The sequence below is a fragment of the Fukomys damarensis genome, unplaced genomic scaffold (genome assembly GCF_012274545.1).
Source record: "Fukomys damarensis isolate Sample0158 unplaced genomic scaffold, DMR_v1.0_HiC HiC_scaffold_2, whole genome shotgun sequence".
NCBI classification, from domain to species: Eukaryota; Metazoa; Chordata; class Mammalia; order Rodentia; family Bathyergidae; genus Fukomys; species Fukomys damarensis.
Window position 1 is genome coordinate 12,230,782 of NW_022900914.1, and position 27,198 is coordinate 12,257,979.

Genomic DNA, 27,198 nt, shown 5'->3' on the forward strand with positions numbered 1-27,198 from the left:
AAGCAGGTTTATTAAATAGTACCAATCTCAACCACAACCTGGGCCTGAACAGACCAGGATCTTCCCTGTATTCTGATCCCTTCCACAAAGAGTCCAGTACCTCAGTGCCCCACAGCAGGGTGAGCCCTCCTTAAAACCTCGCAACGCTTACTTACTACTCCGTTCCAGATTTTCATATAGAAACTTGGATTTTTGTGTACTGAAGTCCTCCAGCTTTTTAAAGGAAATTAGAAGGTCAAAGTTTTCCACAGAAACATCCTAATCCTTAGATTTTTGAAAATTTTAAATGCAAAAAAAAATCAAGCTATGTGTGAAACACTGACCAACACAAAGCAGGTTTTCAGACTGGATTTGGGTCTCTGTCTGTAGTTTTCAGCTTCTTCTGTTGAGACCTTTGAGGGCTGAAGTTCAGGTACCCCTGGGACTTGTGTTCCTAAGGACCGTGGGGACGAAATTCTAGAAGAGGAAAGTTGCTCAGTACTTCAGATGTCATGTCATCGTAGACACCTCGTCAAGACAAATGTCATGAGTCTTACTGGCTTCTCCTGTGTGACATTTCCCATCAGTCTCCTAGAACATTAGAGTTTGCAGTGTCCCCCACAAAGCATTCCTTAATTCTCTCAGGAGCCATTCAGGTCCATGTCTTTTTCTTTGTGGCCATTAAAGCCTTGTCCTTAAGAAAACCCACACCAGTCTTCTGGATCAGGCTATGTTGTCTATAGTGGGGATTGCGGAATCTTCTGGAAGACCACGGTGTTCATCAGTGAAGACACAGATTTTAACCGGAGTCAAGGTGCCAGTACCTTTTCACCCACATAAGGAAGACTTCTTTATTCAACATCTGGTCTTATATTTCTCCTAATTGACAAGGAAAGAGAAGGAATAGCTAGGTTTTCACTTAGGAGTGGCTATGCTTGACATTACATGGATTCAGAATTTAAATCTCTACTGTTGTGTGTAAGTACAGAATATATACACCTTTAGTAAGCTCACGAGCACTGCCTTACCCAAAACAGTCTCAACTACAGAGCTGGCCCACAAGGATTCAGAGCAGGAAGAAGCCACATGGACTCAGATCATCCAATGAGAAAAACACATGAGGGGAGTTTTGTACTTTCTAGGGATAGTTAAGAAACGGTCTTCATCTGGAGAAAGCTTCTCTGAAGCTCCAATGGGAAATTAGGTTACAGTCCCCGGCAGGGAGGGAGAATGTTAAGCAGGCACCATTCAGAATTCACGCCAGCAGGCAGAACAGGAGACCTGATATTATGTGTGTTTTATATGGATATCAGTATAGTTACATGCATCCGTGTATGTGTATATTTAATATATGTGTATGGTGGAACTTTACAAATCACACTTTCAGCAGCTTGACAGTTTCCACTGGTATTGTGTGACCTCTGCTCCGCTTTCACTGGGTTTCTCTAAAAGATGAATGGAATGAGGGCTTTCCGAGATTTCGGGTAGTCCTCAAACACCTTGCAGTAGAACCTAGAAGACAAGAAAGGAGTAGCGAGAATATAACAGAGCAGCTCATCAGGTGAAGTTTTCAACTGCCTGAAGTACTCGTTACAAGTCAACCTGCAGTTACCAGGGCCTGGCTACTCCGGGTGTGGCCACTTGCCTGCATTCCTTCTCTTGCCCCCAGCCTCTCTTTTAAATGCTGATTCTTCTTGTGTTGGGAAATAGAGTCACAGCCAACAGTGGCGATGGTTGCACTATATTATGAATACACTTAATGCCACTGAATTTTATATTAAAAGTTGTTAAGATGGTAAATCCCATGTTACGCATATTTTAGCAGAATTTTCTAGTGCAGTAGCCGGAAAGAAGTACTCCTTTGGATTCAACTGAGAAATATACAGAAGCAGAGGCTCCCAAAGGCCACGAGCAAAGTTAACCTCCGAGAATCCCAGTGAAATATTCCTTCATGAAGCCTAGGAACACCGCAGTATTTGGGTTCAATTTGGTCCCCCCAAACGATAGACTGAAACCCTAAATCCCAGTACCTGAGAAGGTGACCTTATTTTGGAGCTAGGATCATTGCAGCAATAATTATTTAAAATAAGGTCACACTGAAGCAAGATGGGCCCTTAATCCAGTATGATTGGTACCCTTAAAGGAAGAGAAACAGGGACACAGAGACAGACATGCACGGGAGAAGAGAACTTGTGACACCAGAGGCAGAGATCGGAGTGAGGCAGCTGTCAGCCAGGGAATCCCAAGGATGGCCAGTCTCCACGAGAGCTCAGAAGAGGCAGGAAGGATCCTTGAGCTGTCACAGTGAGCAAGGGGTCTGCCTACACCTTCATTTCTAACTTCTAGACCCCAGAACCATCCGAGAATAACTGCCTGTCATTCTGAGCCACTCAGATGGCGGGCGTTTCTTACAGCAGCCCTACGAGACAAATGCATCTCATAGAAAGCCTTCACTTGCGGTTACCAGGTTGCACTGTACACTAGGCGATGTTGGTTGTGCGCAGGGTGTAATCAAGATGATACAGTCTGTTGAAGTACCTGAGTTTGAACTGGAGGACAATCAGTAACACTGTGTGCAGGAGGTGCTTGGTTTTCGGGTTTTGGTTTGAGAGGACAGTGTGTGTGGCCTCTGCTGGGAATGCCTGACCTCGTTTCATAAGTGCTGTCACAAGGCCACTTCAGTCCTATAAAAGAGACATCCTCTGGCCCTCTCTCCGGGCAGTCTTTCATAACCAGATGGTATCCATTTGGATTGTGTTTTTGCACCAGCTGAAAACATTTGGTGGTGCTGCTGTCCCTTGCCACAGCAAACACAAGGGTCCGTGCTCTTCAGGGCCCCTCTAGGTGCTAGGTGACACCCCGTCCTCTCTCCCACCCCCGCTGCCTGTGGTGGGGGAGAGCTGTTGTGTGACTCTAAACAGTGAGGCAATCCCTCTGTCACCCATGCCGGCTGAGAGTAGAGGTTGGCAGGGGAATGCTGGCTTCATTCATCTCTGAGTTGGGCCATAAATTCCACACAGAAGGCCTGCTTTCTGTTTAACCTTCAAAACTATAAGTGAACTGTGTTCCAGGCTGAGACAACAAAGCAAGAGCTTGAGGGGTTTCCCCAGAGTCCTAGATGCTAGTCCGTCTCCCTTCTGGCACCCAGTCTCCCTCAGTCTCCGGTAACCACAGGCTTTCTCTTTCCCCAAAAGCCAATTTTGGACCAAGATCTGAAATGCATGCATAGGTTTAAATCCCGACAACAACTTAGTACATTACCCTTTCCCTTCTTATGATACTTTCAATTACCTCTTTTGTCCCATCCCTGATTAGAAGGGGTCAAGGAAGCAAGTAGACCTAACCTTCTGAGGGTTCTCAGTGCCTGCAATCCCGGCTCATACCAGAAGAGGGGGCAATCCTAAAACAATTGCACACACCAACTGCTTACCCACTGCGTTCCCCAGGTGGACAGCGAAGACCTTGGCTGGGAGTTAGGGAGAGAGGCAGTGGGGGAAAGAGAGAAGCATCAGAACAAGCCCTGGTATTGCACGGATTCTAAAATAATCCTTCCAGGGCTCTGTGATTACCTGAACTGTTAGCACCAAACTTCCAATTAAATTAAACCTCACCACTGCCACCAAAAAAAAAGAGCAGCGGTAAGGCACCTGGCTCACACTTATTCCCAGTGGTCCTACATCCAGTCGGCACCTCAGAATTATCAGTGAAGTTTTGGAAAATGCTGGCCATGGACTCACCTGTGGAAAAGTGGCGGGAGGGATTCGAATGGGAGCACGCGAATGGAATTTTCTTCTTCTACCTTTTAATTTGTTTTGTTATCTATTGCTGAGTGCCAAACAGTAACTATCACCAGACCCAAGCCTGGCTTAACTAACCTAAGTGATAAGAGGCACCCCTCGCTGGGAAGTCTTAAATGAGCTCCTCAGTGGTCACCTTGGGTGCCTGTCTCCCTGGGCTTATTTTTCGTCTTAGGAGAAAAAAAAAAATGTACTGCTTTTAAAAAGTCAGAATTTAACAATCCAAAGTATTGTATCATGTTTCTCTTATGAAACTAAATGCCTTAGGTCTCTAACTCTGACTCCATTGCTAAACACCTGTTTGGAAAACTACATGGATCCTGCCACCTCTATTGAAAAGTTTAGCAGGTGTAGTTGCTGCACATCTGTAACCCCAGCCCCCAGGGAGGCTGAGGCAGAAGAATAGCAAATTCAAGTCTCACCTAGGCAATTTAGTGAGACCCTGTCTCAAAATAAAAATAAAAATACAACAAAAAAAGGGGCTGGGGATGCAGCTTAGTGACAGAGTGGCCCTGGATTTGATCCCCAGGAAGGAAGGACAGGGGAGGAAGGAAAAAAGGGAAAGGAAGCCTGCCTTACCTGTGGTGGTAAACAGCTCGAAGCCCAAGGAAACAGAGTGAGAAAAATGCAAAAGCAAGTCCTGGAAGAGACCAAGTGGCCAAGGCGTAGCCGATCCATTCAATGATCTCACCAAGGAAATTCGCTCCAGAAACATACGTAAACAAGCCACCTGTGTGCACAAGAATCACATTCCACACTCAGAACCGAATCACTGTGATGTTAGACCCCCACCGTGCCAAAACATAGGCAACCAGGACAAGAACGGGGCTGGACCCTCCTTGCACAGCCGTAGGAATTTAGTGAAATTTTCTTGGGAAAAAGGGAAAACAAAGCAATAGCATGATTGCCCATAGAATATTTGGAATCCTGAGGAGTGGCCACACCTGCTTGATGGGCTCTATCCAAGTGGCTAACTGTTGGATAAGAACTGTGGCGGAACTGTGGTGGCCTGCTTGTTTTTATTAAGGGAAGCTTATGGGCATTTCTTACTCTCCCACTCCTTCTCAGATACTTCCACTGCCAGTCAGCATACCGCACACTCTTAGTCACACTGAGTGAAATGACACTGCTTTAAAATAGTAAAAATCTGGATTGACGTGAGAAGTAGTCAGAGTCTCTTTTGGCGTTTGCTCCTACCCCCTCTTGCCACTCCTGCATCTCCGTTAAGCCCTGGACTCTGACACTGCTTGTCCCACCAGGCACTGCTGAGGTCTGCTTTTGCTGTGTTTCACTTTCCACCCAACCAGGTATTTCCTCTGTCCAAACTGTATCTAGAAATCAGAACATTTCTAATGATATTCAATATATCTGCACTCATATTAAACTGGGAAATCTTGACCAAAACAATTTTTTCTTCCTATAGTTCTACAGAAATATTTTTATTTTCTATCATAACTCAAAAGTTCAATATGGTATTTAAGAATTTTCTACGCTCTTCTTTGTCTAGTTATTGAGTAAAGAAAGACCTTATAAAATATCAAGGTGCCTTAAAATTATTTTGCTTTAGGGTGACAGTGTATCAGTGATTCCCTACCTACAACTAGAGATATACTAAAGGGTATTTCTCTACCTGCTATATTAATTTTAAGGTAGATACCAACAGGGTATTAAAAATAGTCAAATTACTTAAATGTATCGCTGAACTCTTAGTAGTTTTTTCCTTATTTTCTCAATTAATGGATATCAATTTATACTAGCATATTGAAAGGGGAAATCTCCATGGTTCAAGCTGGGCTTACTAAGGGGAAATTCCCTACTTGAAATTTTCTTTGTTCAACATGTCCGGGTCTGTCCTGCCTCACATATGTCCGAGCTCAGGAATGTCTTTGTCTCTAGAAGAATTTTGTCACTTCACCAGAATGCAAATGAGATATAAGCCTCATATCCTAAATTACCCTCTAAGCATGTTGCCAGCATCATGTGTGAGGCAAACCATGACTGAGCCCCCCTGCTAATAAATATTCAAACTCTGTAACCAATAAATGTAGGTCAGATGTGCCTTATCTGTAACCCGACCCCTCCCAAAGAGTGTAACCTCCTTTGCTGAGCAGTGGACGGCGCCAGTATCCCGGGTGCCAATGAAGACTGGTCCACCGGTGTTAAATAAAGCTTTACTTTGTCTCCGTGTCTCCTGGTGAGCTTTCCATCCTTCTGGACTAGTGGGAAGGAGCTGTTATCAACGGAACGGCAAGTCTGCCGTTTCAATGTCATAACTGAGGGATTTTGTTTTTACTGTAAATAAAGTGTTTACATTAAGAACGGTAAGAACCATTAACCCACCTAAATACATTAAAGGATTCCTTGAACTGGATTCCTTGCCACATGCTTATTTGTCAGACTTACACCTGAGTTTCTTGGGAACAGTTAGGATCGCAAACATTCTCTGTCTTTATCTCCAAAAAGTGTATCGTGGTGTGCTGAATAAGGACACTTCTCCCATCTTCGGGGTGCTGTACTCTTCCTTCCTAGGGACTCTTTAGCTCTCTTGAGCTTCTGGGTTCAGATGAGAAACGCAGATGTACCATGGAGAGGGCCAGGTGTGGAAGGGAAGTCAGCAGCGAGGCAGCACACGTTGTATATTTGTGCCTTTGATGCCCCTGTTCATTTGTTGCTCTAGTTTATGCCTAGGACAGGCTCCAAGGAGGAATGGGAATCTGGGAAGCAGGGGGACATTACCTTGTGGAATCCTGTAAGTGACTTCTCCAGGCTTTCTGAGCTGGCGCAAGGTATGGTCACTATGAATGTTGATTCCCATTCCCAAAATAAACAGGAAGACACCTTGGCAAAGGAGAGAGAGGAGAAATGTTAAAGAAAAAGAAAAATGCGTTCCAATTCCAGTGGTTTTTATACAAGTTAAGTTTAGCTTTGTGGTTTGTTTTTTTCCTTCTAAAAATGAAGGGAGGAATATTTAATTTCTAAATCGAGGAAGGGTCCTATGATATGGTCCCAAGTTCAGGTGGAGGAGGTGTTGCACTGTTTGCAAAGATGAAACACCGTTATGTATGCAGACAAGATCAAGAACATCTGAACGATCTCTATGGCTGCAATACAGAAAAAAAAAAGACTCTAGTAGAAGGGTGAGAGGAGTGTGGGATCACTAGGAGGTCACTAGGGGAGAGGAAATGATGGCTTATATGGAAGTAGGGGATGTTAGCTGGACAGGGGTGAGAAGCGGTCAGGTTCACTTACCCAAGCTAAACCGGATATCTGTGAACCACTCTTCAGGGTATTCTGCACAGTAGATCAGATAGTAGCTTTGAAGGAATCCATTTCCAATGCAGAAGACTATTCCTTGGAAAAGGATCACTGCTGGATAAGGCCTCCCTCTAGTGAGAAATGAGTAAATAAAAGTCCTGGGATATAAGGAGGTAGAGGAGGGAGAGGTTAGTATCCATTGTCAAAAAAAGAAAAGAAAAAGAAAACAAACAACAAGAAAATGTTCCAAATAGAAAACCATATTAAACTATCATTAGTTCTTCCCAAAATTTGTGCAATTAAAAATCACTCTCTGTGCACAGACCCAAGTTCGATCCCTGGTACAAAAACAAAACAAAGAAGCAATAATTTAAAAAAAAAAAAAACACTTTCTGGTTCTAGAGTAATCATTTATGCTATTATTTTCTTGTTTTATAAAAAGCCACAGTAGCTACCATTTATTATCTCATTATATTCTCACAACAGCCATCTAGTAAATTATATGGTATAAGCCCAAGAATGGAGATTAGCTTTTCATAAATTTAGAAATAAAATCTATTTTACACTAAAAGAGCAGAGCAGCCAAGCAGGATGGCACCTTCAGAGCAGCCTCTTGATCATATGCCTTTCCATGTTCCTCTAAAATGGTTGCTTACTGATATTATAGCATCTCCTAAAAACTGGACTGCAGGATACCTTGAGAAAAGAGATGCTTCTTTAAATGTCGGAGAGTGTGAATCTGGAGCCTTAAAAATACAAATACTTTCAGAATAAAAATTTCCTCAAGACATATTGCTAAATATGACATCACAAACTACATCCCTTTGTGATTCTTAAGGTGCAACATAGCAGTCAAGAAAGTACAGAAACTTGAGTGAATAATTTAATGAATAAATATCAAATAAACACTCGGTTAGTAACTAAGAAGCAGAACAGGACATCACTCTGAGACTCCTGTGTGCCCTGTCTGTTCACAGAACTATCACCACCTCAGAGATAACATCAGTAGCTTTGTAATAAACATTTCCTTTCATTTTATTTTATTTTTTTCTTTTTATTGAGTTTATTGGTACAATCTAGGTATACAATACAGTTACATTCATTACTGGGATCCTGTACCTTCACATGACAGGTCTTGGTTCTCACTTTTCCCCCTTGTCTCTGCCCTCCCTTCACCCCCTCCATTCCTCCCCATTTACAAACACTTTATTTCCATTTTTTCATTTTCTCATGTTATTTTCTTTTCCCTTGTTCCCTTTCCCCTACCCTTCCCACTTTCCCTACACCTTTAGCCCTTTTCTTCCTATTGCACATTGTTAATTATCTCATTAGGATCTTATGTACTATTATAGTTTTTCACACCAGAGAAACTATTCGGTACTTACATATGTGTGACTTATTTATTTCACTTAAGAGTATATCCTTAATATGTATCCATTTTCCTATGAATGACTCTAATTTATCATTGTTTGTGGCTAAGTAGTATTCCATTTTATAGAAAAACCACATCTTCTTTATCCAGTTTCCAACAGATGGGCAAATGGGCTGTTTCCAAGTTTTAGCTATTACAAACTGTGCTGCTATAAACATTGATGCACATATATCACTGTTGTATATTCACTTTAATTCTTTTGGGAAGATACCCAGCAGAGGGATGGCTGGGTCAAATGGAACCTCTAGTCCCAGATCTTTGAGGTATCTCCATATTGGTTTCCATAGTGGTTGCACCAGTCTGCACTCCCACCAACAATGGAGAAGGGTTCCTTTCTCCCCATAACCCTGCCAACATTTGTTATTGGTTGATTTCTTGATAGCAGCCATTCTTTGTGGGGTGAGGTGAAATCTCAGTGTTGTTTTCATCTGCATCTCTCGAATGACCAGTGATGTGGAACATTTTGCATATATTTACTTGCTGCTTTTACTTCTTTGTCTGAGGAATGTCTGTTCATTTAAGATACCCATTTTTGAATTGGGTCTTTATATTTGGGGGGCTGATTGTGTTCTTTATATATTCTAGATAATAGTCCTTTGAGGAGCAGCTGATAAAAATTTTCCCACATTGTAGGTTGTCTCTTAATTCTGTTGATGGTTTATTTTGCAGCACAGAAGCTTTTTAATAAAATGAGATCCCAGTTGTTCATTCTGCTACTTCCCACACTACTAAGGATTTGTTCATAAAGTCTTTTCCTATGCCAATGTCTTCAAGAGTTCTGCCTAATTTATCTTCCAGCAAGTTCAGTGTTTGTTTTAATATTTAGATCTTTAATCCATTTTGATTTTAATTTAGTTCATGGTGAAAGATAAGGGTCTAGTTTTAATCTTTTCCAGGTTGAGATCCAGTTTTTCCAACACCATTTATTAAAGAGGCTATCTTTCCTCCAGTGGGGACTGGCAGCTCCTTTGTCAAAGATGAGGTAGCTGAGTACATATGGAGTTGCTTTTGTGTCTTCCAGTCTGTTCCACTGATCCTCAGGTCTGTTTCTTTGCCAGTACCATGCTGTTTTTATCACAGTGGCTTTGTAGTATAGTTTCAGATTGGGAATTGTTATACCCACTGCCATGTCTGTTGCCTAGGATGGCTTTTGCTATTCTACGTCTCTTATGGTTCGAAATGAATTTTTGGATTCTTCTTTCTAGTTCTGTGAAGTATAGTGTTGGAATTTCAACTGACATTGCATTGAATCTGTAGAGCAGTTTTGGTAGTATGGCCATTTTCACTATGTTAATTCTTCCTACCCAAGAGCAGGGAATATCTTTCCATTTTCTTATATCCTCTTCGATCTCTTTTTTCAGAGTGCTGTCATTTTCAATGTAGAGGTCTTTTGCTTCTTTTGTTAGATTGATTCCCAGATACTTCATTTTTGGGGGTGCTATTGTGAAAGAAATTATTTCCCTAATTTCTCACTCAGTAAGTCTGTTATTTGTGTACAAGAAGGCTATTGATTTTTGGGTGTTGACCTTGTATCCTGCTACTCTGCTAAAAGTATCAATTAAGTCAAGAAGTCTTTTGGTGGAGTTTTTTGGGTCTTCAATGTAGAGTCATATCATCAGCAAATTATGATGGGTTAACTTTTTCCTTTCCTATCTTTATTGCTTTAATTTCTTTCTCTTGTCTAATTGTTATGGCTAATATTTCCAGAACTATATGAAAGAGGAGTGGTGATAGTGAGCATCCTTGTCTTGTTCCTGATTTTAATGTGAAGGTTTTCAGTTTTTCGTGATTTAATATGATGTTGGCTGTTGGTTTTTCACAAATAGCCTTTATTAAGTTGAGATATAGACTGTCTATTCCAATTTTTTGCAGGGTTTTTATCATGAATGGGTGTTGAATTTTGTCAAATGCTTTTTCTGCATCTATCAAGAGGATCATGTGGTTTTTGTCCTTGACTTTGTTAATATAATGTATTACATTTATTGATTTATATATGTTGAAGCATCCTTGCATCCCTGGAATAAATCCAACTTGGTCAGGATGTATGATCTTCTTGATCATCCTCACTATTCTGTTTGCTAGTATCATATTAAGGATTTCTGCATCTATATTCATTAAGGAGATTGGCCTGTAGTTCTCTTTTTTAGTTGCATCTTTCCCTGGTTTCGGAATCAAAGTGATACTTGCTTCCAGGAATGAATTTGGAAGTATTGCTTCCCTTTCGATTTCATTGAAAAGTTTGAAGAGTAATGTCAGTAGTTCTTCTCTAAATGTCTTGTAAAATTCAGCAGTGAATCCATCAGGACCTGAGCTTTTCTTTGTTGGTAAGTTTTTAATTACATTTTCAATTTCACTGATTGTAATTGGGGTGTTTAAAATGTTTTTATCTTCTTCGTTCAACTTTGCTGATTCATAAGTATCTAGAAATCTGTCCATTTCTGTGTTTTCCATTTTATTAGAGTACAGGTTCTCAAAGTAGGTATTAATGATCCTCTGGATTTCTGTGGGATCTGTTGTGATTTCTCCTTTTTCATTCCTGAGTGCATGGATCTGAGCCTTTCTTTTCTTTTTTTTCTTTTTTTTTTTTTTTGACATAGTTTGCTAAGGGTTTATCTATTTTATTTATTCTTTTAAAAAACCAACTTTTCAATTCATTTATTTTTTTGTATCATTTTCTTAGTTTCCATTGCATTGATTTCTGCTCTAATCTTTATAATTTCCTCTCTTGGTCGAGCTTTGGGTTTTTCTTGCTCTTGTTTTTCTAGGAGTCTAAGATTCATTGTTAGGTTTTTTGAGCTTGCTCTGTTTTCCTAATGTGGGCATTCAGTGCTATGAATTTTCCATGTAGAACTGCTTTCATTGTGTCCCATAGATTCCTGTATATTGTATTGGCATTTTCATTTATTTGTAAAAACTGTTTGATTTCTTCTTTAATTTCCTCTGTGATCCATTGATTGTTCAGGTGAGTGTTGTTCAATTTCCATGAGTTTGTGAAGTTCCTATGGTTTCTTATACTATTGATCTCCAGCTTTATTGTACTGTGATCTGATAATATACAGGGAATAACATCAATTCTTTTGCATTTATTCAAACCTGTTCTGCGAGCTAATACGTGATCTTGGAGAATGACATGTGAAGCTAAAAAGAATGTATATCCTGATTTTGTGGGGTGGGACACTCTATAGACATCTAATAAGTCCATGCATTCAAAAGCTTGGTTCAGTTCTAGTATTTCATTGTTGATTTTTTGCCTAGATGATCTGACTATTCATGATAGTGGGGTATTTAGATCCCCTACTACAATTGTATTAGTGCTTATTTGGTTTTTCGTGTCATTTAATATTTGTTTTATATAGTTGGGGCTATTTAGATTTGGTGCATATATGTTAATGATTGTCATTTCTTCCTCTTGAATTGTTCCCTTTACAAGGATATCATGGCCTTCTTTGTCTCTCTTAATCAGTTTTCATTTGAAATTTACTTTGTCTGCAAATAAGATTGTTACCCCTGCTTTTTTCTGGGCTCCTGTCGCATGGAGAATTGTTTTCAATTCTGTCACTTTCAGTCTATGGGCTTCTTTTTGCACTGGGTGTGTTTCTTGTATACAACATATTGTTGGATTTTGCTTCTTAATTCATTCTGCCAATCTGTTTCTCTTGATTGGTGAATTGAGGCCATTGACATTGATGGTTATAACTGATATGTATTGATTTATTATTGTCATGTTTTTGGCCCTTTTTAACTTTTTAATTTTTTGCCCTCTCCTTTTAGTTTCTTGCCTTGACTATTTGATTTGCTCTGTTGGGCCTCATGGTGTTGTGATGTTCATTGTCTTTTTCTAGGATATTGTTTAAAATTCCTTGTAGTGCTGGTTTAGTATTCATGAAGTTTCTCAAGTGTTCTTTGTCATGGAAGTATCTTATATCTCCATCCATTTTGAAAGAGAGTTTTGCAGGATACATCAGTCTAGGTTGGAGGTTGTTTTCTTTTAGGAATTGAAATACCTCACTCCAGGCTCTCCTTGACCTGAGGGTTTGTGTTGAAAAGTCTGCTGTGATTCTGATGGGCTTTCCTTTGCATGTGATTTGTTTCTTTTCTCATACTGCTTGTAGTATTTTGTTCTTCTGTTGGGTTTCTGGGATCTTGATTATTATATGTCTAGGTGTAGTTTTTTTGTTTGTTTGTTTGTTTGTTTTTTTATAGTGGCTAGTTGGCGTCCTATATGCCTCACTTATCTGAATGTCAAATTCTTCCCCTCTATTTGGGAAGTTTTCAGTCATTAATTCTGTGAACAGCTTTTTTAAGTCATTTGTATTTTCTCCTACTACTTCATGGATTCCTATCAGTCTTATGTTATTCTTCTTTGGAGTTGTTGGGTCAATATCTCATGATCCCTTACTGTTTTTAAGAAACCTCTCTTTTCACAGTCACTGTCTGTGATCCTAGCTTCTATATCTGAGATTCTATCTTTGCAGTCTTTTATTTTGTTGCGTACACTTTCAATAGAGTTTTTAATCTCCTGGATATCTGTTTTGAATATGTTTAATGGATTCCATTTCTTTCCTATATTGAGCATTTATTGTTTCCATTTCTTTCTTATGCTGGGCCTTCATGGTTTCTATTATGTTCCTGAGCTCATCTATTTTTTTGTCACTTTCTGTTCTAGAGTCACGAGGCATGACTTTCATTTTGCTCACTATCTCTATGGTTATCTGGGAAATTATTTCTATCTTGAACTTTTCTAGAGCTTGATTGATCTGTTTTGATACTTCCTGTGCTGTGAGTTCTGAGTGTCCTGGAGGTACACTATCAGGCTTTTCATCCTCCTTTCCCGTATTGTTTGCCTTTGGTGAACTGGAAGTCTGTATTTGTGGCTTGCTAAAGTGTTTTCTCATCTTTATTTTTGCTGTTGGGTTGTCCTTGATTCAATGTCTGGGTCATTAAGTCTTCCTGATATCGTTGTGTCCCGGCCTTTGATTCTCTAATGACTCATAGACATTCTCATTTTCATAATAGAGAAAACAACTTCTCAAATCAATCCCTGTCCTTTATCCCCAAAGCAGAGAAAGACCCAAACAAAAAGAGAACTACAGGCCAATCTCACAAATGAACACAGATGAAAAAATCTTTAATAAGATAATGGCAAATAGAATGCAGAAGATCATATACCCTGACCAAGTGGGATTCATCCCAAGGATGCAGGGATAGTTCAACATATGCAAATCAACAAATGTAATACACTATATTAATAGAGCCAAGGATGAAAACTGTATGATCATCTCAATAGATGCAAAGAAAGCGTTTGACAAAATCCAACATGCATGTATGATTTAAAAACCCTACAAAAAACTGAAATAGATGGTCTCCACCTCAATCTGATAAAAGCCATCTATGGAAAAATAACAGAGTATACTAAATGGTCAAAAACTGAAATCCTTCATACTAAAATCAGGAACAAGACATGGGTGCCTACTATCATCACTCCTATTCAGTATAGTTTTGGAAAGATTAGCTGCAGCAATTAGAAAAGAAAAGAAATAAAAATAGGAAATGGAGTCAAATTGTCATCATTTGCACATGACATGATACGCTATATAGAAGACCCCAAGAACACCACCAAAACTCTTCTAGACTTAATAACCAAATTCAGTAAATTAGCTGGATACAAAGTCAACACACAAAAATCAATACATGGAATCAATACATGAAAAACAGACTCATAGAGAGAAATGGGGCAATCAATTCCTTTCACAGTATCATCCAAACAATTGAAATACCTAAGAATCCACTTAACAAAAGAAATTAAAAAATCTCTACTCTGAGAATTCCAGCACTCTGAAAAGAGAGATGGAAGAGAAGATCAGAAAATGGAAAGACATTCCTTGCTTCTGGATAGGAAGAATCAACATAGTAAAAATGGCCATACTTCCAAAACTGTTATATAGATTCAATGTAATCCCAATTGAAATCCCAGCAGCATACTTCACTGACCTTGAGAAAACAATCCAAAAATTCATTGGAACAATAAGAGAACTAGAATAGCAAAAGCAATTCTAGGCAATAAAGACAAAGTAGGGGTTACCATAATCCCCAATTTGAAACTATAATACAAAGCTACGGTGATAAAAACAGCATGGTACTGGCAAAGAAACAGACCTGAGGACCAGTGGAACAGATTAGAAGATGCGGAAACAACACAGCCACCTCTGACAAAGAAGGCAAACATCCTCACTGGAGGAAAGTTAGCCTCTTTAATAAATGGTGCTGGAAAATCTGGGTTTCAACTTGCCAAAGATTAAAACTAGACCTATATCTCTTACCACACACTAAACTAAAATCAAAATGGAATAAAGATCTAAATATTAAGATAGAAACACTAAACTGGCTGGCTGGAAGAGACGTTAGGTAGAACTCTTGAAGATATTGGTGTAGGAAAACATTTTATTAACAAACTTCAGTTGCCCATGAACTAACACAAACAATCAACAAGTGGGAGGTCTTCTTATTAAAAAGCTTCTGCACAGCAAGAAAAATGACCAACAGTGTGAAGAAACAACCCACAACGTGGGGAAAAATTTGCACCAGCTGTTCCTCAGACTAAGGTCTACTATCTAGAATATATAAAGATCTTTAAAAAATCAGACCTCCCAAATTTAAAGACCCAATCCAAAAATAGGCATCTGACATACACAGACATTTTTCATACAGAGAAGTAGAAATAGCAAATAAACATATGTAAAGGTGGTCAGCATCACTGGTCCTTTGGGATATGCAAATGAAAATAACACTGAAATTTCACCTCTCCCCAGAAAGAATGGCTGCTATCATGAAATCAACCAATAACAAATACAGGGGAAAGATGAACCCTTCTCCACTGCTAGTGGGAGTGTAGACTGGTGCAACTATTGTGTAAGTCAGTACGGAGATACATCAAAGAACTAGGATTGGAAGTCCCATTTTACCTAGCTATTTCCCTGCTAGATGTCTTCCCCAAAGACTTAAAAGAATCACAACATAGTGGTTTATGTGCACCCATGTTCATAGCAGCACAATTTGTAAGAGCTAAATCTTGGAAGCATCCCAATTGCCCATCAACAGGAGAGTGGATTTATATGGAGTACTGCTCAGCCATAAAGAATGAGAAACTAGAGACATTTATGGCTAAATGGATGCACATTGTGGTGATACTTTTAAATGAAATAAACAGGACACACATGTGTAAATATCAAACAGTTTCTCTAATCTGGAAAACTGGAAGTGTTAAAAAAAAATGACTAACAGGTATAATAGAGAATGTGAAATAGAAAGGAAAAGGTGCAAAGGGGAAATGGAAGGGGGAGAGGTAGGGCAAAAGAAAGAAGGGAATGGAATTAATATGAAAAAAAGAAAAATAGAAACAAAGTCTTTGTAGATAGGGAGGGGTGGAGGGGTTGAAAGGAGGGCAGGGGAATGGGAAAAAAAATAAGAACCAAGTTGAATTATGTAAAGGTGCAAATTTCCAGTGATGGATGTCATTGTATTGTATACTTAAAAATGTACCAATAAAATTATTTAAAAGAAAACAATTTCCCATCTGGGCTGACTATCCTGCAAAACTATCTTTCAAAGTTGATGTAGAAATAAGATATTTTCATGATAATGAGCACCTAAAGAAATTCAGAGCCCCCAAACCCAAACTCCAAAATATTCTTATGGATATACTAAAAAAGTGAAAATTAAGCCAACTATAACAAAAAGACTAATAGAGTGGGTATATCAGACTTTAAAAAGGTATAGACAGGAAATAAAGAACAGTAAAATAAATCAATAATTTAGTGTGAATAGGCTCAATTCCCCAATCAAAACACACAGATTGGCAGAATGGATCAAGAAATAAATTTCAACAGTACACTCAATTCATGAAACACATTTAACCCAAACTCAAACTCAAAATCAAAGCATGGAAAACAATATTTCATGCAATGGGAACCTGAAAAAAGAAGGTGCAGCTATCCTCTATTCAGACAAAATGGACTTCAAGCCAAAAATGATCAAAGAAGGCAAAAGAAAAGCCACAAGATATTGGTTAAAGGGACAATCCAACAGGAAGAAATAACAATTATTAACATATATGTATTGACCAACAGCACCAACTTCATAAAACAAGTATGACTGAACATACAAGATAAAGATTAACACAATTATAGTATGGGGCCTTAGTACCCCACTATCACAAACAGAAAAACTAGTTAAAATCAACAAATAAATATCAGAGTTGAACCACACTTTTGAACAAATGGAGTTAAAATGACTACAGTGTTTCACCCAACAATAGAATACACATTATTAGTAGTAGCACATAGAATTTTCTCCAAAGTAGATCACACACTACCTACAAAAGCAAGCTTAAGTAAATGCAAAATAATTAAAACTATACCATACACATTACCAGATCATAGTTCAGTGAAACTAAAAATCAATGGCAAAAGAAAACACAGAAAGTATGCAAACTCATGGAAACTAAACAACATACTCAAATAATAAGTCACAGAAGAAATCAAGAAATAAATAAGACAATTTCTAGAACTAAACTATAATGCCTATACAACATACTGGAACTTATGGTACACAATGAAAGCAGTTTTAAAAGGCAAGTTCATAGCTAGGAATGCCTACAAAATTATCACAAAAATAGAGTGAGCCCAAATAAATACCCTAATGATATACCTCAAGGTTCTAGAAAACAAGAACAACCCAAATTCAAAGCTAGTACAGAGAAAGGAAATTATAAAGATCAGAGAAAAACAATCAATGGAATTGAGACCAAAAAAATACAAATAATGATTTGAAAAGTTGATTCTTCAAAAGAATAAGCAAATTAGACAAGCCCTCACCAGTCTAGCCAAAAAAGATGAAAGATCCAAGTCAATGCAATTAGAATTGAAAAAGATGAAATCACAACAAACAGACACTACTAGAATCAATTACATCATTAACAACTCTTTTGCAAACTTGTAACCAATAAATTGGGGAATTCAAAAGATATTGATGATTCCTAGATACATATGAATTGTCAAAACTGAACCAAGAAGACATAAAAACCTGAATAAACTAATTACAGGCGGTGAAATTGAAGTAGTAATAAAAAGATACCAACTAGGGCTGGGGATTTAGCTCAGTGGTTCCCACTGCCTGCCTTGCAAGCTCAATGACCTGAGTTCGATCCCCGGTACCAAAAATAAATAAATAAATAAAAAGACACCAACTAAAAAAAGTTCAGATCTGAATGGATTCACTGCTGAATTCTACAAAAACTGCAGGAGAGATCTAACACCTATACTCCTCACATTTAATGAAATTTTTAAAAAAGTACTTCTAAATTTATTCTTGGAAACTAGCATTATCCTGACTTCAAAACCACACAAGGAGCCGGGCGTGGTGGCACATGCCTATAATCCCAGAACTTGGGAGGCTCAGGCAGGAGGATCGCTGTGGGTTCGAGACCATCCTGAGCTACATAGTGAGTTCCAGGGCAATCTCACTACATAGTGAGACTCTGTCTCAAAAAACAAAAACAAACAAACCGACGCAAGGATCCAACCAAAAAGAGACATATTGGCCAATCTATTTAATGAACAGAGATGCAAAGACCCTCAATGTAATACTGGCAAATGGAATGCAACAAATCATCAAAAAATCACACATGATGAGCAAGAAGGCTTATTGCACAGGTGCAAAAATGACTCCACATATGCAAACTGATAAATGTAATACATCACATGAACAGAAGAAAGAGAAGAATCACATGACCATCTCAACAGATGCAGGAAATGCCTTTGATAGAATCCAATTACTTTCATTAAAAAAAAAAATCACTGAAGAGGAGCCTGAGATTTAGCTCAGTGGTTCCACCGCCTGCATCACAAGCACAAGCTTCTGAGTTCTATCTCTGGTACCAAAAACAAAACCTGAAGAAAATAGGTATACGAGGATCTTATCTCAATGTGATAAACCTTTTATAATAGACATTATATTAAATGAGAGGAAACTGAGAGCTCTCCCTCTAAGAAAGGAAAAAGACAAAAATGTCCACTATCACCACATTTGTTCAACATAGTACTCATAACATTAACAAGACCAATTAGGCAAAACTTTAAAAAAGGAAATAAAGGGATAAGTATAGGAAAGGAAAAAGTCAAATTATTGGACCTGGGATTTAGCTCAGCAGTGTTGCTGCCTGCCTCGCAAGCCCAAGATCCTGAGTTCGATCCCTGGTATCAAATTGCCATTATTTGCAGGCCAGGGATTCATGTCAGTGGCACCACATCTGCCTCACAAGCAAAAGGTCCTGAGTTCAATTCCTGATACTGGAGAATAAATTATCATTAGTTGCAGATGATATGTCTACAAGATATAGAAGACCCCCCCAAAATCCACTAAAACTCTTAGAGTAACCAAATTCAGCCATGTAGCAGGACAAAACTTCAACACACACACACATCAATAGCATTCCTGTGTACCAATAATGAGCCCACTAAAAAAGAAATTAGTAAATAAAATACTGTCCACAATAGCACCAAGAAAAATTAAATACTTAGTAATTAACCCAAGAAAGTTTTTTTTTAAAACTGCAATGTTCTGGAAAAGGAGATCAAAGAGAACATCAGGAAATGGAAAGGTATCTCCACTTCCTGGAGAGGCAGAACCCATACAGGCAAAGTGAGCATTCTTCTAAAACTTACATCCAGTTTTAACACAGTCCCAATCAAAATACCAACAGCATTCCTCATGGAGGTGGAGAAAGCAACCCAAACATTTATATGGAATAAGAAGAGACCTAGAACAGTAAAAGCAATCCTGGGTAGCAAGAACAAAGTAGGAGCCATCACAATCCCATACTTGAAGTTATATAACAAAACTGCAGTGATAAAAACAGCATGGCACAAAAACAGACAAAGGATTAATGGAACTGAACAGAGGATGCAGAAACAACTCAAGCACATTCCACTATTTGATCTGTGACAAACAGGAGAAAAACATACACTAGAGGAGAGATGTTCTCTTTAATAAATGGTTCTGGGAAAACTGGCCATCCACATACAGAAGATTGAATCTGGACCCATATCTCTCACCACATACTAAACTAAAATCAAAATGGATCAAAGAACTAAATATTAAAATGGAACGCTTGACCTGCTGAAACATAAATAAACTCTTGGAGGCATAGGCATAGGTAAGAACTTCCTGAACAGAACCCCAGTTGCAGAGGAAATAGTACCTAGAAGTGAATGGGATCATATCAAATTCACAACAGCAAAAGAAACAACCAACAGAGTGAAAAGACAACCTAAAGAATGGGAAAAAAGTTTGCCTGCTGTTCCTCACCCAGAAGACTAATTTCTGGAGGATACAAAGAACTAAAAATATTAGACCCCTAAAATGTAAGACCCAATTAAAAATGTACAAATGAAATAGACACTTAATAGAAGAAACAGAATTGACCAATAAATACACCAAGAAATGTTCAACATTGCTGGCCATTAGAGAAATGCAAATTAAAACAACATAGATTCCACACCCTCACTGGAGGAAAGACAGCCTCTTAATAAATGGTGCTGGTAAAACTGGATTTCAACCTGCCGAGGATTAAAACTAGACCCATGTCTTTGACCATGCACTAAACTAAAATTGAAGTGGATCAAAGATCTAAATATTAAAACAGAAACACTAAACTGGATGGAAGATACATTCGGTAGAACTCTTGAAGACATTGGAATAGGAAAAGACTTTATAAACAAAACCTCAGTAGCATTGAAACTAGCACAAACAAACAGCAACTGAGATCTCATCTTACTAAAAAGCTTCTGCACTGCAAGAGAAACCACCAACAGAGCTAAGAGACAACCTACAATGCGGGAAAAATTTTTACCAGCTGCTCCTAAGACAAAGGACTACTATCTAGAACATACAAAACTTTAAAAACTCAGACCCCTCAAATTTAAAGACCCAATCCAAAAATGGTCACCTGAAAGAAACAGACATTTCTCATACAGAGTAGAAATAGCAAATAAACATATGAAAAAATGTTCAGCATCACTGGTCATTCAAGAGATGCAGATGAAAACAACACTCAGATTCCATCTCACCCCAAAAAGAATGGCTGCTATCAAGAAATCAACCAATAACAAATGCTGGTAGGGTTGTGGGGAGAAAGGAACTTTTCTCCACTGTTGGTGGGAGTACAGACTGGTGCAACCATTGTGGAAATCAGTATGCAGACACCTCAGACAACTAGGTTCAGAAGTCCCATTTGACCCAGCTATTCCTCTGCTGGGTATCTTCCCAAAATAATTAAAAGAATCATACCACAGCAATATATGTGTACCCATGTTTATAGCAGCACAGTTTGTAACAGCTAAAACTTGGAAACTGCCCAATTGCCCATCAACTGGAGACTGGACAAAGAAGATGTGGGTTTTTTTTTTAAATAAAATGGAGTACTACTCAGCCATAAAGAATGAGAAACTAGAGAGATTTATAGCTAAATGGATGCACATTGAGGTGATACTCTTCAGTGAAATAAATAGGACAGAAGTGTAAATACCGAATAGTTTCTTTGGTGTGAGAAACTGAAAGTGTAAGTAAGGATCAAATGTATAATAGATAATGTGAAATAGGAAGAAAAGGTCTAAAGGGGAAGAGGGAGTGAAAAGAAATAAGAAAGGTGAAAGGAAAGAAGAGAAAGGAAGAAATATGAGAAAATGAAAAATGGAAACAATCTTTGTAAATAGGGAGGGGTGGAGGGGGTAAAGGGAGGGCAGGGGAATAAAAAAAAAAATAAGAGCCAAGTTATATCATGTAAAGGTCCCAATGATGGATGTCATTGTATTGTATACCTAGAATGTACCAACAAATTTAATAAATAAAAAATGAAGCAAATAATAAACGCCAGTGAGCCTGGGGGGTGGGAAACCCTTCTTCAATCGAGGAGTGTATGTAAACTGTTCAGCCACTTTAGAAATCATTATGGAGGCTCCAGAAAAAGCTGAAAGTAGAAATTCCATTTGACCCAGCTATTCCTCTTCTAGGTCTCTTCCCAAAAGAGCTAAAAGCATCATATTACGGTGATACGTGAATACCCGTGTTTATAGCAGCACAATTCACAATAGTTAAACCTTGCAAACTCCAATGCGTCATCCACAAACTAATGAATGGATAAAGAAAATGGCATTTACACATAATCCTCTGCCATAAAGATAAACTTGAGTCATTCGTAGGAAAATGAATGTACCTGAGACCATAAGGCTAAGCAATATAATAAATCAGACACCCAAGCTTAAACATTACACAATTTCTCTTACGTGAGAAACCCAACATCTAAAGAACAAAATAAGACAGAAATAATAGAAAGTAGGGAAGTAGATCTTTTCTTTTGCAAGCGGGAAGGGGACCAAGTGAGGGAGCGAGGGAGAGGGATAGGATGAGAAGAGGAAGGGAATGAAGAACTGAGTTAAGATATGTGGTGTGTACGTGTATCAATTCCCCACAAGGCAAGTAAACATAGGTACTATAAATATTTACTCATAAAAATAATCATAAAGATGATATAGAGTTTATTTTTAATTCCATATGAGGCCTTAGAGTACTCGTGAACATCTTCTTTTACTCATTGTTACGTGTGAAACTCAAGCATGTTTTTTGTGGACAACTATCGTTCATTGATTTTTCATTGTCTTATGCCATTCTTGGGGGGTAAGTATACTGCTTTTGCTTATCCATCTCACTTCTTTAACTTTGGTGAATATTTGGGCTGTTTTCTCTCTGAGATTATTCTGTTGTAACTCCGAGCATTTCTGGTATGGTAATGATTTTGTTTTATATTTAAAATTTTGGTAAAACCAAAGATTATTTTGTTTTAAGATGTTGGATTTTTAAAAATCCAACTTACTTTTTTCTGGTACTAATAAATTTAGTATATGTCTCTTTCTAACTGATACGTATTTCCATTCAGCATTAGAAGCTAAATGACAATGATTTAGCTCTTTCTCTCCATACTTGGCTCTGTTCCATTTATTTATTTCCAGATCCATATAGGTTTTTGTTAGTTATATTGGTTATATAGAACATACTGTGACCATTTTCATCCCTTGTCCTTCCTGTCCTGATAGTCTCCCTTCTATTTCCTTTTCGTGTCTCCTTTTCATTAGAACACATTAGTCATGAAGATCAAGGAGTTTCATCCTGGCAGATTGATACATGTATATAATACACTTAAATCTATGTCACCCCTGGCCACCCCCTTGTGCTTCCTTTTTTTTTCCTTCCTGTGTTCCCTTCCTCTTCTGTAATAATCTCCTTTCTACTCCATTTTCCTATAAATGACAAAATTGTACATCTTTTAGTGCCTAAATAATGCTCCATCGTGTATACTTACCACGTTTTAAAATTCATTTATCTACTGACAGGTACCTAGGGTGATTCCATAGCTTGGCTATTATGAAATGGGATGCAATAAATATGGTTATGCAGGTATCTCTATAGTAGGCTGACTTTGATTTGGGGGGGCATATACTGGAGTGGTATAGCTACATCAGCAAGGAGCTCTACTTTTTTGTTTTTTGAGGAACCTGCATATTGATTTCCATAGTGGTTGTACTAATTTACATTGCCACCAGCAGTGGAAGATTTCTCTTTTCCCTGTATCCTCACCAGCATTTATTGTTTTCGCATTTTTCATGGTAGCCATTATCACTGTTATGGAATGGAATCTGATTATCATTTTGATTTGCATCTCCCTGATGGATAAAGATGTTGAACTTTTTTTTTGGGGGGGATACTTATTGGTCACTTGTACTTCGTTTGAGAACTGTCTGTTCCGTTCATCTGCCCATTTACTGAATGCATTATTTGGTTGTGGGTAGAGTATTTTTGTAATTTTTTTTTATTTCTCTATATATCCTGGATATTGATCTTGTATTGGAAAAATAGCTGCTAAAGATTTTCTCCCATTCTTTAGGTTGTCTTTTCACTGTATTGCTTCCTGGAGCCACACAATTTGAATCACTATAGTTTGTTTTCACATATATCATAATCCTAGGGGGCACTATTCTCATTAGACCTTTTGAGGAATTTTCAACTTAACTTTGATGATTTGTTCATCCAAACTTGAAAATCAACTTGTGCAATTCACCCTGAGTTTTTGAAATAATGTTAAATTTAAAAATTAATTGAGAGAGTAAAAATTGCAGAGGGAAGACTCCATGAGCTCACTCTTCCATAAAGCAATTAAAAATCCCCCCCCCAAAAAAAATGGTCAGAAATATTTTTAGAATTCTGGCTATTAACCACAGACTTGGGCCAGGTACATGTAGGCAGAGAAATGGCTAAATCTCAGCAAAGGCAACAAGGTCTGTAACATTCTGACTTACCTTAGTCCTATCTCTCAGTCTCTAGCTCTTGAAAAATATCGGTTAACATCTCTGTGACAGAGGTAGTGCGTCACTAGTGGAGCTTTCTCGAAGCCTCACTCCCAAAGAGTAGTCATTGTTTTACGTGTGCAGTACGTAGTTTCTTGGAAGCCTCCACTCAAAAAGCTTGTCTTCATCTCATGTCACTCACACTTGTGTTTTGACAGCATGCCAGCTTGAAATGATAGATAATGGGAAGGACCAACAACAGGCCAACCGAAAACCTGAAAGGTAAAGCTGTGGACTGATACGCCCATACAGCGATAGATATACAGGACTGTGAAGAGCTCCAATGTCAAACTTGAATGGAAACATCAATGCAGATGCAGAACTTCTAAAGTTGGCCCGCCCAGAGTTCTAAAAGTAATGACCCAACATCTCAACAAGCACACTGAGCGACTATCTCATCTTCTGTGAACATCATTCTCTAAAACAACCATGGAAAAATATCTAATTCCATACCAGGGAAGATACAAAGTAAGTTAGAGATGTTTTACTGCCCTGGAAAGTAAGGAAATAATTGAAGATTAAAGAAAAGATAGAGGGCCATCAAAACTACATAGATACCAACTGTAAAAGGGTTCCACTGGCCAAATGTATGACAAACTGAGTGTCAATAAAAGAATGGTGAAAAAACATGATAATAATAAGTCAGTACATATCAGTTATAATCATCAATATCAATGGCCTCAACTCACCAATCAAGAGAAATAGACTGGCAGAATGGATTGAGAAGCAAAATCCAATAATATGTGGTATACAAGACACACCTAGTGCAAAAAGAAGCCCATAGACTGAAAGTGAAAGGATGGAAAACTTCTTCATGTAACATCCCAGAAAATAGCAGGGGTAGCAATCTTATTCACAAAGTAAATTTCAAACCAAAACTGATTAAAAGAGACAAAGAAGGCCACTACATCCTTGCGAAGGAAACAACTCAAGAGGAAGAGATAACAAATAATTCACTTTCAATCTATTGAGTATATTAAAAAGCACATATGCTCCTTTTCTCTTTTCTTTTTTCTTTTTTTTTTTTTTCTTTTTTCTTTTTCTTTCCCTGGTGCTGGGGATTAAACTCAGCACATTGCTCTGGCTAGGCAGGTGCAGCACTACTGAGCTAAATCTCAGGCTTTATAGTTTATATTTTTAAAATTTATCAACATATCAGTCTTTGTCTTTATATGTTGGTCTACCAAATTGATGAGTTATTTTGGTTCTCATTTTCTTTGCTTTTTTATTTGAGAATTTATGAAATCTGTATATATGAGTGGTATGAAAAGTGTTAAGGTCCATCCGTCATTCTCCTCTCTCATCTCTGCGTTCTGCAAACTTTCTTTTCTGTCACTACAGCTTGTTTGGTTGGAAATTTGTTAAGACAAATTTTGTTATGTTATCAATATATCTTTGTACCTATTTTCTACTGTAATGAATATTAATTTTTAAGTAAATTCTATCATAACTATACTTAAACAAATGGATAATAAATCATTAATATCATTCAGTTTCAGGTACATACTACAAATTCTCCAACTACCTCAAAGATGCTATTTGTTTTTCTCAAATCACACAAATCACAAACATTCCACACATCACTGCACTGTTTTATTATACCAAAGTATATATTGTATTGTAGAAAATATGCATTGTGTATATTTGGGGGGGTGTTTTTTACACACATGTGTGCACTATTAAATGAGAAACATGGTCATGAATGTGGTAGGATTTTGCACATTTGGCATATTGATAGTTTCTCTGGCAACCTTACAATTTCTCTAAATTAGATGCTTGATTTAATTCATCGTCATTTGTTTGGGAAGAATATTACATATGTATTGGTGTTAAATTCTATCATTATGCTTATAAAAAATACTAAAAATAAGTATGGGATATAATAAAAAAGAAACAAAAATCTGATCTTAAAAATGTGAACTCAGTTGTTTTTGGATTTCATATATAAGTATATTTCTTTTCTGTGGGAAGTTTTGTTAGAAAATGGAACTGATACAATCAACAAGCATATGATATTTATCAAATTAATAAAACCAAGGAGTTTATAAATTATAAAATTTTGAGGACAGTTTCTCAACTATAAGATGTAACTTTGTTTTATTTTGTAAATACAGTATTTCAAAAATATTATATGAAAAGAAAATGAGAAAGAACATATAATGTTTGAAGATCATATTAAACTAAATGTATTTGGGTTATCAGTCTGTGTTTCATAAATTTTTGTTTATTTCATATCCTTTTTTGCTGTCATACATATGTATATTGGACAGAGACATAAAAATATCTTGGAGCAACAGAAGTTTGATATAGCATAGAAGAGCTTTTAAATTCTACCTTTGCCCGCCCACCCCCACCCTGCCCTCAGAAGAAAACTCCCACCCCATTACCACTGTGATCAGAAATTCCTGTTGCAATGGGAAATAGTATAAGGCACTTAGGATCCATGCAGTCATATCACAAGAGAGCAAAAGTCCCACTGTGGCAGGCAGTGATGAAAACAGACAGGCTAACCAGAGGCATCCATTCCCACTCTTCCCTCCAAATGCAAGTCTAGGCCAGTGTATTGCAGTCTACACTCTCCTGAGTGTTGCTTTTAAGCTCGACAGCTAGTTGCCTAGATGCCATGGGACAGTGTGTGGTGCTTGGTGCTGACACTCTGAGTCTCAACTCCTCCTGCTCTTTAAGTTCGCCAAGAGGGACACTGACCAGGGCTTAGGCTTTAGCCCTAATCTACACAGTAACAGATAACATTCGCCAGAGGAACAGGACTCACAAATAAAATAATCAGACATCTGAGAAGTGCTACCACCAGAAAATAATCAACAACATATAAAGTACAAATAATATATGTAATAAATAAATAGCGAACAGCATATGTTGGAGAAAGTAGATTTATCAGAGCAATTTTAAGTAAGCCCAATAAGGATCCCCAGAGGAATGTTTCCTTCAAGGCAGGACAAAAGTCATTCAAAAGGAAACTAAATAAAAATATAAGATATGAAAAATGCAATGGCTAAAATAAAGAACCTCAAACTTGGAATAAGCAGCGAATGCTCTGGAATAAACAGATGAAGACAAAACTAGTGACTGGCAAGTTGAGACGTCATACAGTAAAGGGATAACCGAGCACCTGTCAGTTTTTAGGTTTTAAAAAACTTTATGGTTGGAAAAAAAAATGTTCAGGCCCCAGAACTATAATGACAGAAAAGACCCCAGCAATATTCAGTACTTTCACTTAGGGAAGATAACCAAAATGGGGTTTAGATTATAAAGTAGATTA

At 37.8% G+C, this 27,198-nt stretch overlaps 1 protein-coding gene across 1 annotated transcript in view; it reads right to left on the reverse strand.

Moving 5' to 3' along the window:
- Nucleotides 1-360: 360 nt before the first annotated feature.
- The window catches only part of Srd5a2 (steroid 5 alpha-reductase 2), a 59,166-nt gene continuing 32,328 nt past the window's right edge, over nt 361-27,198 (reverse strand). Inside the window, exons 2-5 of the mRNA XM_010645319.2 lie at nt 7,026-7,189; nt 6,513-6,614; nt 4,356-4,506; nt 361-1,491 (exon numbers count right to left, since the gene is read on the reverse strand). Of these exons, the coding sequence (XP_010643621.1) occupies nt 1,425-1,491; nt 4,356-4,506; nt 6,513-6,614; nt 7,026-7,189 (484 nt within the window). The 3' untranslated portion in view covers nt 361-1,424. The remainder of the gene's footprint in view (nt 1,492-4,355; nt 4,507-6,512; nt 6,615-7,025; nt 7,190-27,198) is intronic.